General features: G+C 39.1%; 1 protein-coding gene across 1 annotated transcript in view; it reads left to right on the forward strand.

Annotated features, from left to right (window-relative positions):
- The window catches only part of PELI2 (pellino E3 ubiquitin protein ligase family member 2), a 183,069-nt gene extending 178,187 nt beyond the window's left edge, over positions 1-4,882 (forward strand). The window contains exon 6 of the mRNA XM_026000634.2: positions 299-4,882. Within this exon, the coding sequence (XP_025856419.1) occupies positions 299-865 (567 nt within the window). The 3' untranslated portion in view covers positions 866-4,882. The remainder of the gene's footprint in view (positions 1-298) is intronic.
- Positions 4,883-16,003: the final 11,121 nt, after the last annotated feature.

Genomic DNA, 16,003 nt, shown 5'->3' on the forward strand with positions numbered 1-16,003 from the left:
CTTAAGATTTGTGAAGCTGGTGCAAAACAACCCTAGAGTCATTGTCCACGTAAAGCCAGGTGAATCTGTGCTTAGGGCTTTGGGAGTATGGCATATCCAGATCCTACCCAGTGTTCCCGCGAGGAACCAGCAGGACGGGGGTGCGGGGGGCAGGCGGGTGCCCGGAGCCCTTCGGGGAGGCAGGGCCATGAGCTGCCCGCCTGTGTTCACTTGCAAGAGCGAAAAGAACCCCAGAGCCATGTGCCCGATTGTGCCTCCCAAAGTCCAAAGCCTGCCTGTCTGTCCCCACGTGCCGCAGGTGGAGAGCGAGACCAACGTGCTGCAGGACGGCTCCCTCATCGACCTGTGCGGGGCCACGCTGCTCTGGAGGACCGCCGACGGCCTCTTCCACACGCCCACGCAGAAGCACATCGAGGCGCTGCGGCAGGAGATCAACGCGGCGCGGCCGCAGTGCCCCGTGGGCCTCAACACCCTGGCCTTCCCCAGCATCAGCCGGAAGGAGGTGGTGGAGGAGAAGCAGCCCTGGGCCTACCTGAGCTGCGGCCACGTGCACGGCTACCACAACTGGGGCCACCGCAGCGACGCGGAGGCCAACGAGCGCGAGTGCCCCATGTGCAGGACTGTGGGCCCCTACGTGCCACTCTGGCTGGGCTGCGAGGCGGGCTTCTACGTGGACGCGGGCCCGCCCACGCACGCCTTCACCCCGTGCGGACACGTGTGCTCCGAGAAGTCGGCCAAGTACTGGGCGCAGATCCCGCTGCCGCACGGCACACACGCCTTCCACGCCGCCTGCCCCTTCTGCGCCACGCAGCTCGCCGGCGAGCACAACTGCATCAAGCTCATCTTCCAGGGGCCGGTCGACTGACGATGCCCTCGGCGACCTGCTGAGCAACTTACTGTGAAGCTTTTTTGCCACTAACTCTAGATTTTACCTTTTCTACAATGCTGTTTAGTAAGGGGGGGGGCCTGAGGCTGGGGGCCGGGGGGTGGGGGGCCGAGGAGGTGGGCGCGCGGCCAGACACGCGCGGGGCGGGGGCGGCGGGGGCGCCGGTGAGCCCCGCGGGGCCTCGTGGCCGCTGCGTGTCGGGCGCCGCGCTCCGAGCTTCCCCCTGGCTTCTGAAACCGTGTTTTTGTTGTTTTTGTTTTTTTCCTTTGTTAACTTGGACATGACCTTAAATCCCAGTTCACGAATGTGGAAGAAAGAAGGTGTCGGTGCCCAGAACTAGCTGCGGCGGTGGGGGCGGGGGGGGGGTGCCTGGGGGTGGGGGGGGCACCGCGGGCACAGCGGGTCCTTCGGAGGCCCCGCGTGTTCAGATTTTTCTTTTCTGGGCAAAGAAGATGCCTACGCTGCCCTGTGCTTTGGTTTTGTTTACTTTGGTGGAGTTCAATGACTTTATCCACAAGAGTCATCAAATACCTTGGCATCTCATAGAAACCTCCGCGACCTTTCAGGCCGCCTTTCCCTAACGTCCGTGTAAGACGGTCCCGCCCCTGATGCCCCTCGTCCACGGCCAGCACCGTGGGGTTGATTAAAATGCAGCAACCCCCATTCATTAACCGAGGGTGATGATTGCAGCGGTCAACGGGGGCCTGGTTACCCAGGTACCAGAACATCAGGTTTACTTACGTATTGGATTGTTTAAGGCTTACTATTAAAAAGAAGATTTTACTCTGTAAAACCACTTGTTGGGTTTCTTCCTTAAGAAGGCCAAAATTCTGGGAGCCTGAGAGCTAACAGCTCACCACGATGCAGTCGTTCTGGTTCACTCCCTCACTGCCATCTGTCACCCTCTCCCGCAGCTTTCAGAGCCCTGAAGTTTCGAAAATGTTTGCAAATCAAACTAAATTTAAATGTGATCATTAGATATACACAACACCAAGTGGTACATCTGCAGAGATAATTTGAAATTCCTGATTTCAAGAGAGCAAATGAGTGTTTACTGAGGAATAATTAAATCAGAATTTCATATGAGCACCAACCATCCTTCTGTTAGTTCCGATTCATTTTGAATCATTCTCAGATGCTCATTCTCCGCCCTCGGTACCTAGAGTGTCGCTGCTCCCAGAAGGTAAAGACTCCTTAGGACAGGAGAGCGCCACAGCTGGCCTGCATGAAGTAGATCCCTGCCACACGGAGCAAGTATTTATTTAAACTAACATCCTCTGAAGTTGACCATTACAGATCCATGCTACATTTTAACCTTTGTTAGGGGTATGGAATTTATAGGATTCTCACATACTGTATTCATACTTGAATGTCTTTCCATGTTTTGCCTGCTGGCAAATACGTTGCCCTATTTTCAGTTGTTCTAACACATTTTGAATGTCTCTTTTCCTGGAAGTGATTAGATTACCCTTGATTGCTGCTACTTAATTTGACCTAACACCTAAAAAGTTCAGCTTCTCAGTTAAAAACAAACAAAGAAAAAAAAAACTTTACTTTTCAAAGGAGATGATCGTTGAAAAGGAGACATTTTTGTTTTGGTAATTTTTAAATGATGTGGAAATCCAACAATAGTCCTCTTATTGATCACTTACTCTATTCTTTAGGTAATTTCGTTTTCTTTTTGTCTGCAGGTAAAGTAAGTCATAATGTATCAAACGCCTTTTTATGCAGCCTCTGTCTCCAAGGATTAGCTTTCACTCACTCGTGCAAAGGAGGCAATAGTCCCTTTTCTTGCTGTATGGCTAGGTGGGTTGAGGAGTCTTGATACCCTAAAAGTATCTTGTACGGTCAGTGGCCTTGCATCTAGAAGGGCTGGATTTTCCCTATCAGAGACATTTCTGGAAAGTTATGATCTGCTGTCATGTTCCACTTCAAGGACTATAATACTTCAGGGTCTAGCAGTTTTACGTGCAACACATGCCCCAAAATAAAATGCCAATGTGAAACTTTTTTTTTTTTTTTTACTTGCAGTAAAGTGGGATAGCTAAGTCAAAGTTAAACTTGGGGTAATAAATTCTAAGCTCTTGGAAGGAGTAACAGGCAAACTACCCTGTGTCTGCATCACATCTTTGATGTCCAAGTGAGGTCCTAAGGACCAGCAGAGAGGTGGCAAGTCTGCACAAAGCAGCCATGCTCCTCTTGTTCCCTTCTAGTAAGATCTGCTTAGAATTTGGAGTAATGAGTTGTTTTCTCCAGAGGTGAGAGCAGTTCAGTTTGTGAGAATAAAGAACTCTGGCTCAATGAAGTAACACAGTTCAGAAAAAGTAATTGCTCAGAGGTTAATTCTGTTTTTGTCTTGCTTGCTACCAGATTGGGGGCAGGGTGGGGGGGGTCCCTCTCCCCCAGGTATATATATATATATAGGAAACTGCTGACAATTATCCTGATCTTGGCCTGACCAGAATGCCTTTTGTGAATAGATCACCAGAAGTAAAACCCCAATGATGTATTCCCATAGTGAATTTTTTTCAATTGTCAGTGTACTATTTAAAAAAAAAAAAAAAAGTGGATGGGATACAACTCAATATTTTTCTAGTCTGGAATTTTTTTATTAATAATCGGTGCTGTCGGGTCATGCATGCTGCAGCTCAATGTTTCCCTTATTTGGTTTCACTTTTTGCAAAAAGGGCTACAGTTCACACTGCAGAGTAAGTATTAAACTTTCTGGTCCCCCCCCCCAACTGTGGCCCAAAAGAATTAAAATCTTTTAATATAAATAGCATATTTATCATTCCTCAATAGTTAATTATAGAGTTTGGTACCTTTGTGCCTCAGGGAAGCCACGTGATATAACTGGTTATAGAATTTCAGGGTTAGGGTTTAAAGAAAGGAGAAAGCCATTGGAAAAATGGGCTCCATTAAGGAGACTAATGAATCTGGATGCAGAAATATGCCAGGAACTGGCATACACATGATTGTAATAGAATTTATTTCCAGTATCAATAGGGAAATCTTAAGTTATTGCATATACTGTATTAGGAAAGTTGAGAACTCTTCATAAAGCTTCAATTGCTTTATTTTTGCTTACATAAAACTCAAACCCCTGGTTTTTGGAGCTCAGTATTGTTATTTGGGCACTTTTGAAAGTTAAAGGGAGCATGTTTTCTTCTTTTCTCATAGGTTACAGAATTGTTACCTGCAGTTCTATGATTTTGATCAACTTTTTAAAAGCCATTCTGTGCTTTGGATTGGTGTGAAAGGATGTATGATCGATCATAGCAGTGTTCGTCCTGGCTACAAGCTAGTTATCTTCATGCAGTTTTGTCTTGTAACAGTGGAATTTCTGATAGGCAAACCACAGAACCTTGATTTTAAGCCAGATCCAGCTCCATTCCCTTGGCAGGCGATCTTCTATCCCCATAGTTTAGCCTTCATGGGCTGAGGGTATGAAGTTCTTCCTCCAGTGCTGGAAATAGAGCATAGCTCTGTTATCGTTTCTTTATGACCCAAAGGCCAATGAGACAGCTCCAGGATTTTTTTTAGAAGAACGTGTAAGCATACTAAAGTAGTAAAAAAAAAAAAGAAAAAAAGAAAAAAGAAGAAGGTTCAGTGTTTCTTTTCAGTGAAACTTATATCTTCTCAAGTTTTTGCCCTCATGAAAAAGCCCTAGAGGAAGATAGGAAAAAGCAAATATTTTTCCAGTTCTACTTAACCATTTCTAAACAAAAATACACTTGATGAAAGGGAAATTATTTCTTCTTAGCTGAGATGACAGATTGTTTCTCTGTATTAAATAGTCTAGAAGTTAAGGAGTGGTCATATTTACCATGTATAGTGTTACAAGCAGTTAAATTTTATGGATATATTTGTAAAGCTGTTCTTTTATATTTCATGTCAAATTGAAAAGTTTATTTCTTCACTATTGTACCTGTGGAAATACAAGCCATTTTACAGGAAAAAAATCTTCAAAAATTATTAAATGGATCTCAGTATGTTTCTGAGTTGTTGTCTTCAGACTCTGTGGCTGTCTGGGGTTCATCAGGACATTTAATACAAAGTTGATACAAAAGTAGACTTGATTTTTGCATTTCTCAAACTTCCGAGTTGATCCCAAATACTTGAGCTTACTGTATGCTGTTCCACACAATACATATTTAAATCTGATTTTGAAAATCCTGTTAATTTTTTTATTAAAGAATTCCATTGGTGCTTAAATCTAACTTCCAGGAGAATTTAACAAGACTCATAGAATAGATTTTCTTCATGCTCATTATAGTCATATGACTTCTTTAGCAGCAATCTTCATTCACTTTTAACAACACAAGGATTATGGGTAAGCCTTCAAGCCTTAAACTTTCACAAGAAAATAGATATATTTGATGGCTTCTCACCACTGATATTTAAGGAGACTTAATATTTTTGAGGGAAATGGATTTTTCATTTCCCAGAAGAAAATGCACATTTACATGGGCTTTTATTTCAGGAGTTAAAGTTGATAAAGTATTGGAACACTTAAGATTCCATGTATGGTAAGATGGGTTTTAGAAAACCCTAGCCACTTATGATTGGGAGATACATCCCATTTGACAAGGATGCCAAGAGTATTCAATGAGAAAAGAACAGTGTTTTCAACAAATGGAACTGAGCTAACTAGCCAAATACAAAAGAATGATGTTATATCCCTACCTCACACAGTACACCAAAATTAACTCAAAATGGATCAGAGTGCTAATGCTATAGAATTCATAGAAGAAAATAGTAAACCTTTGTGACCTTGGATCAATCAGTGATTTCTTAAATATGCCAAAAACACAAAAATAAATTGGGCTTTAAATTTTTAAATGTTTTCTTCCCCCCCCCCACCATATTCATCTGTTAAAGTAAAAAGACAAAACATAAAATAGAATTTCAAAATCATAGAGTTGTATCAGAATATGTGAAGAACTCATAACAACAATAAGAAGAACCCAATTAAAAAATGGGAAGATATCTACTCAAATCTTTGGACCAAAGAGGATACAGAAATAACTAATAAGCACATAAAGAAGATTCCCATCCCCAGGCATCAGAGAATTGCAAGTTAAAGCAAGTAGGTACCACTTTGTACCCACTATGTTGGCTAAAATAAGACAGTAACAAGTGTTGACAATGTGCTGGAAAACTGAAACCCTCATACGCTGTGCAGAGGATTGTAAGATAGTACATACAACCACTTTGGAATAATATGGCAGTTCCTCATAAGGTAAAATATACAATTGCCATTTGACTCCTAGATATGTACCAAAGAGAACTGAAAACACGTTCACACACAAACTTACACATGAATGTTTATAGCATCATTATTCATAGTAGTAAGTGTAAACAACCCAAAAGTCCATCTGATGAATGAACAAGATTTATCCATATAAAGAAAGATTTAGCTATAAATATTATCAGGTACTGATATGAATGAACTTTGAAAACATGCCAAGTGAAATAAGCCAGACACAAAAGACCATATATTGTATTGTCAGAAAATAGGCAAGTTCATGAGGCAGAACATAGATTAATAATTGATAGGCACTGAGCAGAGAGAGGAATTATGGAGTGATTACTACATTATTACTCTCATGATTACATGAAAATGTTCTAAACTTACATAATGGTGATGGTTGCACAACTCTGATATACTAAACAAGTCTTACGCTTTGGAAGAGTGACTTTCAGTGTCTGAATTATACCTCATAACTGATTTTTTTAAAATATACGTACTAGCCAGAGATCTTAAGAGTGTGAGAAATTTGTATACTAGAATTTTTTTCCCCAAGATTTATTTATTTATGACAGACAGAGAGAGAGAGAGGCAGAGACACAGGAGGAGGGAGAAGCAGGCTCCATGTAGGGAGCCCGACGTGGGACTCGATCCCGGAACTCCAGGATGGCACCCTGGGCCAAAGGCAGGCACCAAACCGCTGAGCCACCCAGGGATCCCCATGTATCCTAGAATTTAAATACAGCACCTTAATCTTACTGCTTCACATAAAAATATTCATGATCCTCCCATGCCCACCTTGAGACATTTTCCAAAGTCTTAAAACACAACTTATTCCTTTCCCTCACTTCCACTTGCCATTAGATAAAGAAGAACACAGAAGCCCACTAAGATTAGAAGAGACCTTTGTATTCTTAAGGATGGACTGTGTTTTTTGCTGTTAGGATGAAAAAATAGAATAGTATTTCTTAAATAGAATGTTATTCTAAGGCCTCAAAATCTACTTTCTTTAAAAAGTGTTTTTGGGGAGCACCTGGGTAGCTTAGCTCTTGATTTTGGCTGAGGTCATGATCTCAGGGTCATGAGATCAGCCCCATTGGCCTTCACGCTCAGCATGGAGTCTGCTCAAGATTTTCCCTCTCCCCTCTACCCCGCCCCTCCCCATCACCCCTGCTCACTTGTCCATGCATGTACATGCACTCTCTCTCTCTCTCTCTCTCTCTCTCTCTCTCTCTCTCTCTCTCCCAAGTCTTTGTTTAAAAATATTAAGTGAAGGCAGCCCCGGTGGCTTAGCGGTTTAGCACTGCCTTCAGCCCAGGGTGCAATCCTGGAGACCAGGGATCAAGTCCACGTGAGGCTCCCTGCGTGGAGCCTGCTTCTCCCTCTGCCTGTGTCTCTGCCTCTCTCTGTGTGTCTCTAATAAATAAATAAAATCTTTAAAAAAAGAAAAAGATTAAGTGAAAACTCTTATAATCAAAATAAATAGAGGGCCACCATAAAAAAATTTAAAATCTGAGAAGCATGAAGAATAAAACCTATTCCTCTACCATTCAAAGATAAACTATTAGTATCTAGAGCTATATCTTTCTGAACTTAAAAAAAAAAAAAAGAGCTTTGTGACTTCAGTTTTATCCTGGTATTTAGTTATTTAATTACAAAGACTGACACAAATTTTGAAATGTGAATTTTGGGGACAGAGGAAAAATGATTGGTATACATGTAGTGGGTTTCTCAGTAAACAACTACAAAAGGAAGCTATCTCTTCTAAAGCACAAAATGTGTTCAAGGTTGGCAGAATGCGGCCATGATGATTAGGGCTGCCGAAGCTGTAAGGAGAAAATGATTTTCAAGCTATTGTGTCACCCTAAACACCCACTGCCAATTATGGGACATGCTTTAGAATGTTCAAATGGACCATTCTTAAGCATTCCTTCTTTTCTTTGTCTTCTAAACTGGTTCTAGTTGAAGAATAGAGTTATTAGTTAAAAAAAAAATTAAAATAGATCCTTGCTTGCCTATTTCCAGGTTCAAATTTGAGGTTACATCAGAGTGCCATGGGTGTTTGTTGCAAATGCAGATGCTTTAGCAGCATCTACAAAGGCTGGTGATGTTTTTGTTTTCTAGGTCATTTCTAGGTTTTTACACTTTGGACAGACAACCTAGATGATTCTGCAAGCAATGCATGTTCCAGGCTTTAGGAACTTTCTTCAACTACATGGTTATATGAATCATCTGCCTCTGTGGTGCAAGTTACTGAATCCCCATTTGTGTGTATTGGTTTTGGCTGACCCAATGTGGTCTCCTGGAAACTTGAAGTTTATGGCCCAAATGGAAATGGGAATGGATAATCTAGCCAGTCCAGTGTTCTTCCTACCTCATGATTCTACCTTCCATTTTCTCTTATGTGAATAGAACAGACTCAACTCCATTATGTCTTTTTAAAACCTCCATGCCCTATTCTTTATAACTGGTTTCTTTAGCTCATGCCTTAAACCATTTCCACTTTACAGGGAAAATCTCTAGAAATTCTCAAATTCATTAGAGGGATTTCAGGGTTAAAGATGAGATTTATAAACAATTATGAGAGCTTGCTGAGTTCTCGAAATTGTTATTAAACATGATGGAAACTTGCCATGTATCAGCAAAGTGGTTGTCATCACAGCACATTTCACAGGCTTTCAGTTTCTACATCTAGTGATGTATTTCTAATAAAAGTTGCAAAGGGAATCTTTTTTATAGTTTGATTTCTGCATGTATTCTGGAAGTGTTCTGCTAACTCCATTCATTGGGTTAAGTGGATGGGCAAGTACATCCTCATCTATAAAACAAAAATGATAATAGTGCTTCTATTCCTTAGAGATGTGAAGGTAACATACTTAATGATTATGGTATATAATGGGTGCTCAGTAAATAATAATGGTTTTTATTTCTCCCTTGCAGAAACATCTCTCAACCTGTAATCTTTAGAAATTAAGTCACAGAAAGTTTTCTGTAAAAAAAAGTTCATATACCATGATACCATATTTAGAAAACCCTAAAGACTCTACCAAAAAACTATTAGAATAAGTGAATTCAGTAAAGTTGAAGATATAAATATATACCAATCTGTTGCATTTCTATATACTAATTTAATTATTTATAATAAATTGAAATTTAATAAACAATCTCATTTCACAATAGCACACATGCAAAAAGAATTAAATACCTATGAAGAAAACGTAACTAAAAAGGTGAAAGGTCTGTTATCTAAAAACTACAACACTGATGACAGAAATTGAAGGAAAGATATTCCATGCTCATGGATTAAAATAACAAATAGTATTAAAATCCCCATATTACCCAAAGCAATCTACACATTTAATGCAATCCCTATCAAAATACAGTATTTTCCCCAAAACTAGAATGAATAATCCTAAAATTTTTATAGAACCACAAAAGACCTCAAATAGCCAAAGCAAACTTGAAAAAGAATAAAACTGGAGATATTGTAATCCCAGAATTGAAGGTACATTACAAAGCTGTAGTGATTAAAACAGTATGGTACTGACACAAAAATAGACACAAAGATCAACAGAACCGAATAGAGAGCCCAGTTAAAAACCATGATTAGATGGTCAATTAATCCACAAATATAAGTGGAGGCAAGTATATACAATGGGAAAAAATTCTCTTCAACACATGGTATTGGGAAAACTGGACAGCTACATGCAAAAGAATGAAAGTGGATCACTTTCTTACACAATACACAAAAAGTCAAAATGGATTAAGGACCTACATGTGAGACTTGAAACCATAAAAATCCTAGAAGAGAGAACAGGCAAAAAAATTTTTTATATCAGCTGTAACAACACTTTTCTAGATATCACTTCTGAGATGAAGGCAACAAAAGGAAAAATAAATTCTTGGAACTACATCAAAATAAGCTTCTGGACAGCAAAGGAAACAAGCAACAAAACTAAAATACAACCTACTGAATAGGAGAAGATATTTTCAAATGACACATCCAATAATGGGTTAGTTTCTAAAATATACAAAGAACTTATACAACTCAACAGTCAAAAAACAAATAATCTAATTTAAAAATGGGCAAAAGATGTGGGCAGACATTTCTCCAAAAAGACATATAACAGGCAACAGAAACATGAAAAGATGCTCAACATCAATCATTAGGGAAGTGTAAATCAAAACTACAATGAGATATCACTTCACACCTGTCAGAATGGCTACTATAAAAAAAAAAATAACAAGTGTTGGTAAGGATGAGGGGAAAAAAAAGAACCCTTGTACATTGTTGATGGGAATGCAAGCTAGTATAGACACTGTGGAAGACAGAATGAAAGTTCCTCAAAAAAATAAAAACAGAACTTCACTTTGATCCAGTAATCACACTGGATTATCCAAAGAAAATGAAAACATTAATTTAAAGGGATATATGCACCCCTATCTATGTTCATTGCAGCATTAGTTCCTATAGCCAAATCATGAAAACTGCTAAAGTAGCTTAAAGTAGTGGTATAGGGACCATGGAATATTACTCAGCCATTACAAAGAATGAAATCTTGCCATTTGCAGCAATATTGAAGGACCTCAAGAGTATGATGATAAGTGAAATAAGTTAGAAAAAGATAAATACCATATGATTTCACTCATACGTGGAATTAAAGAGACAAAACAATGAACAACAACAAAAAAGACAAACCAAAACACAGATGATTACCAAAGGGGAAGTGGTTGGGGAAACAGGTGAAATAGGTGAGGGGATTAGGAGTACACTTATCTTGATGAGCACTCAGTAATATATAGAATTGTTGAATTATTATATTGTTCGCCTAAAATTAATATGACACTCTATGCTAACCATACTGGAATTAAAATTTAAATAAATAAATAGAGTTGGGCCAAGATGTGGGTGGGCAGGGGGAAGGTCATTTTTAACCTTATAACCTTGGAAAATAATCTAATACATCCCAAATTTATTTGACCACAGATCCCCTCTTCCCTCATATAATGTATTTTACTTTCTTGGGGAATGCTGTAATTAGGAGGCCTTAGCAGTTTGGGACTATTGCCACACATTCTCAAAATTATTTTTTTAAATGAAACGAATGAGCATGAACCCAAAGGTGGTCACTGATAATCATGTAATTCTAAATGCTAATATTTAAGTATACTATTTGTTGATATGTACAGCTCTGTATCACAGTCTCTATAACTTAAAACACTTTAATGATGACCATTTAATATTTGCTATATATTTTCATAAAGTAAAGTTATACTTGTGACTGTATACTTGAGAATAAGTCTACTGACAAGTATGCACTGCCTTTTTTTTTTGCACTGCCTTTTCAGTTGGTAGATGTTTCTCTCTTTTTTTTTTTTGATGTTTCTCATTTTTAAGTGTATTTATTTTTGATAGTCTCAAAGTCCTATTCTATTTATTAGAATTAGTTTATTCACTTATCCACTGAGATACCAAGCTGGATTATCACCCCTTGTTGCGGATGGAAAGCATCAGGAAGCTTGACTGGTTCTCCTGTTAGTTTCTTGTATAGAGCAGGAGCAAGAACTCACTGAAAAGGCTGCAACCTATGCTATGAAATCCAACAAACTAGCCAGATTTCAATCTCGACCACCCACCAAGATTTCCATTGGATGAGAACTCCTTAGTTACACTTGATTATAGTTCAATTTTTTAAAAAAAACTATTTATTTGAGAGAGGAGGGCAGGGGCAGAGGGAGAGAATCCTCAAGCAGACTCCCTGCTGAGTGTGGTACTCTAGGCCAGGCTTGATCTAAGGACCCTGAGATCATGACCTGAGCCAAAATCAAGAGTTGGACATTTAATCAACTGAGCCACCCAGGCACCCCAATTATAGCTCAATATTTTTTTAAAGATTTTATTTATTTATTTATGAGAGACAGAGAGAGAGAGGTAAAGACATAGGCAGAGGGAGAAGCAGGCTCCCTGTGGGGAGCCTGATGCAGGACTGGATCCTAGCACCAGGATCCCAACCTGAGTCAAAGGCAGATGCTCAACCACTGAGCCACCCAGGCACCCCTAGTTCAGTTTTTAATAGATTTGATTGTTTTCTTGTATTCCTAAATCTGTAGGATGAAATATGCTTTAGAAAATAAAAGTTTTAATGATGACCTCAGTCTGAATCAGCAAGATTGAAATTAGAAAACCTAGGGCAACGTGGATAGAGGAAAGAGCATTGAGTTTGGTGTCAGTTTCTGGTAACTGTGTGACTTCTAATTGTGTGATCTCATGCAAGTTGCTTAATCTTTCTGCCTGTTTTTCCCATGAGAGATGATGAAATTAGACTAAAATGATCATGTGTCAAGTCACAAAAATAAGTCTCAATTTAATAGACAGAAAATTATACTAAATATCTTCTCCTACCACAACAAAATGAAACTAAAAATAATAGCAGAAGGGAAAGTGTAAACTTCACGATAACGTGGAAATTAAATAACACACTCTTTTTTTTTTTTTTTGATTTTTTTTTTTATTTATTTATGATAGTCACAGAGAGAGAGAGCGAGAGAGGCAGAGACACAGGCAGAGGGAGAAGCAGGCTCCATGCACCGGGAGCCCGATGTGGGACTCGATCCCGGGTCTCCAGGATCGCGCCCTGGGCCAAAGGCAGGCGCCAAACCGCTGCGCCACCCAGGGATCCCTAAATAGCACACTCTTGAGCAATCATTAAGTCAAAGGATAAACTAATAAGGAAATTAGAAATTATCTTGAGACAAGTGAAAACAAAACTACAGCATATCAAAGCTTACATATTAAAAGGGAAATTCATAGCATTAAGTTCATATATCAAAAAAGAAGGAAGATTTCAAATAAATTAGCTTTACACCTCACGGAGCTAGAAAAAGAAAAACCAAGTCAAAAATTAGAAGGAAGAAAATTACCAAAGCAGGAAGAAACAAAATAGAAATATTTTTTAAGTAGAAAAAATTCACAAAGTTTTTTTGAAGAGATCAACAAAATTGACAAATCCTTAACCAAACTAAGAAAAAAGAGTGCAAACTCAAAATTAGAATGATGCGATATTACAACTGAGGACACAGAAATAAAAAAAATCATGATAGACAACTATGAACAATATACACCAATAAATTTGGTAAACTAGAAGAAATGGATAAATTCCTGGAAACATGAGACCTACTTGGGATCCCTGGGTGGCTCAGTTGTTTAGTGCCTGCCTTCGGCCCAGGGCATGATCCTGGAGACCCGGGATCGAGTCCCACATTGGGCTCCCTCCATGGAGCCTGCTTCTCCCTCTGCCTCTCTCTCTCTCTGTATCTCTCATGAATAAATAAACAAAAATCTTAAAAAAAAAAAAACATAGGACCTACCAAAACTAAATCATGACTATAAGTATAAAGCCTAAACAGACCCATAACTATTATAGAGATTGGAACTTTAATTTAAAAATCTCCCAACAAAGAAGAGCCCAGGACTAAAAGGTTTCATTGGTGTTATTCTACCAAACATTTAAAGAATTAAGGTCAATCCTTCTCAAAGTCTTCACAAAAATTGATAAGGAGGGAAACTTTCCAAATTCATTTTATGAGGCCAGTATTACTTTGATACCAAAGCTGGAAAAAAAAAGAAAACTACAGGCCAATATCTCTGATGAATATAAGCACAAATCCTCAAAAAAAAATAGTAGCAAGCTAAATTCAACAGCACATTGAAAGGATTATACACCATGACCAAGTAAGATTTATCTCGTTGCAAGAATGATTCAATATATAAAAATGTGATATTCTACATCCTAAGAATAAAGGATAAAAATCACAATTGTCTCAATAGAAGCAGAAAAACTATTTGCTCAAATTCAACATCAATTCTTGATTACAACTCTAAAAAGACTAGGACTAGAAGGAAAATAACTCAACAAAATAAAAGCCACATATTAAAAGCACAAAGAAAGCATACTGCTGAAAACTTGAAAGGTTCTCCTCTAAAACAAGGAACAAGGCAAGGACTCCACTCTCACCATTTCTGTTTAACACTGTACTAGTAGTGCTAGCTAGAGCAATTAGACAAGAGAAAGGAATAGAAGCCATCCAATTGGAAAGGAAGTAAAACAATGTTTGCAGGTGATATCTTACATACAGAAAAACACAAGAACCCATTAAAAAAACTATTATAACTAATATAATTAATAAGCAAATTCAGCAAAGTTGCAGGATACAAAGCATGTTTCTGGAGTTTCTATTCAAGAGCAATGTAGGAAGACTGAAATCATCTCCTCCATGGAACACACCAAATTGTCCTATATATAGGACAAGAAGAAATACTAGAGGCTGACTGAATAACTACTAAACACCAAAGATAGAACAGCAAAGGAGCAAGGAAGATAGAGACACAGTAACAAAGGGAACCCCCCACTGCCAAAACTGTGAATTGTAGTGAGGAGGGATAGTACTGAGGGACCGATCCCTCTGTCCTTGGGCACAAAAAGAAAGCCATGGTTTAAAAGAGCAACTGGTCAAAGGAACAGTTCCTTTGTATAGGAGACAGCATCAGAACTCTGCCATGCAGCAGAGGTGCTGCAGGACTGCTCTCTTGGTCAGAGGAACTGAAGAATGACATGGTTTATGTTCCCATCCCACCATAAAAGCCCAGACCAAAGCAGGATCTGAACACTCAAATGGGCATGTCTTGTTGTCTCCATGAGTTCATGACTTCAGCTAGAGTCCAAAAGCCCACACCATCCCCTCACACTGAAACACAGAAAAAAGACTAGAGTTTAAAAGGGAAAGGGCTGAGCAGCAGTAGGAATGCTCTCTCTCCCTCCACCTTAAAAGCCCAGAGCAGAGCAGGGTCTGGCTCACAGAAAGCTTGCAACCTCAGGAAGCCCAGAATGCACAAGCCCACAAGCCCACCGCAGCTTCCCTTTGGTGTTGGGACATAGAAAACAAACCACGGACTTTTTCTGTCTGTAATTTTTAATTTATTCTTTTCCTTTTTAAAAATGTTTCTTGTTTTACAATTTTTGTTTTCTTCTTTTTCACCTAAAATCTTATTTTATTATTTTCTTTTTTATTATTTTTTCTTCTTTCTGTAAAATGCTGTGGTTTAAAAGAGTAACTAGTATATATAACCACAGCTCCAGCCAGCCAGCAAGTCACCAAGCAGAGTTTGCATAGAGGTCACCATACACAAGACCACTCCTTCAAGTTCAGGAGAAGTAGCTGTTCCATGTAATCCATAGAAATAAACGCAGAAAGTTAAGCAAAATGTGAAGACAGAGGAGTATGTTCAGAAAGAAAAAGACAAAAACTCAGAAAAGAATTAACAGAGACAGATGAGGAATATGCCTGATAAAGAATTTAAAGTAATGATCATAAAGATACTTACCAGGCTTGAAAGAATAGAGTGAAGAACTCAGACTTTCAATACAGGGAGAAAATATTAGAAAGAACCAGGACTGAAGAATACAATAACTGAAATAAACATCCTAGAGGGGAACAACAGATTAGCAGATGCAGAACTTATCAGTGACCTGGAAGACAGGGTATCAGAAAGCACACAAACTGAATAGCAAAAACAGAAAATAATTTTTTTTAAATGAGAATAGATTAAGAGATCTCTTTGACATCAAGTCAAACATTCACATTACAGAGGTCCCAGAAGAAGAGAGAAAGGTATAGAAAACTTATTTGAAGAAATAATAACTGAGGGCAGCCCAGTTGGCTCATCAGTTTAGCACTGCCTTCAGCCCAGGGCATGATCCTGGAGTCCCAGGATCAAGTCCCATGTCGGGCTCCCTGCATGGAGCCTGCTTCTCCCTCTGCCTATGTTTCTGCCCCTCTCTCTGTGTCTCTCATGAATAAATAAATAA

The sequence above is a fragment of the Vulpes vulpes genome, chromosome 6 (genome assembly GCF_048418805.1).
Source record: "Vulpes vulpes isolate BD-2025 chromosome 6, VulVul3, whole genome shotgun sequence".
Taxonomy (NCBI): Eukaryota; Metazoa; Chordata; class Mammalia; order Carnivora; family Canidae; genus Vulpes; species Vulpes vulpes.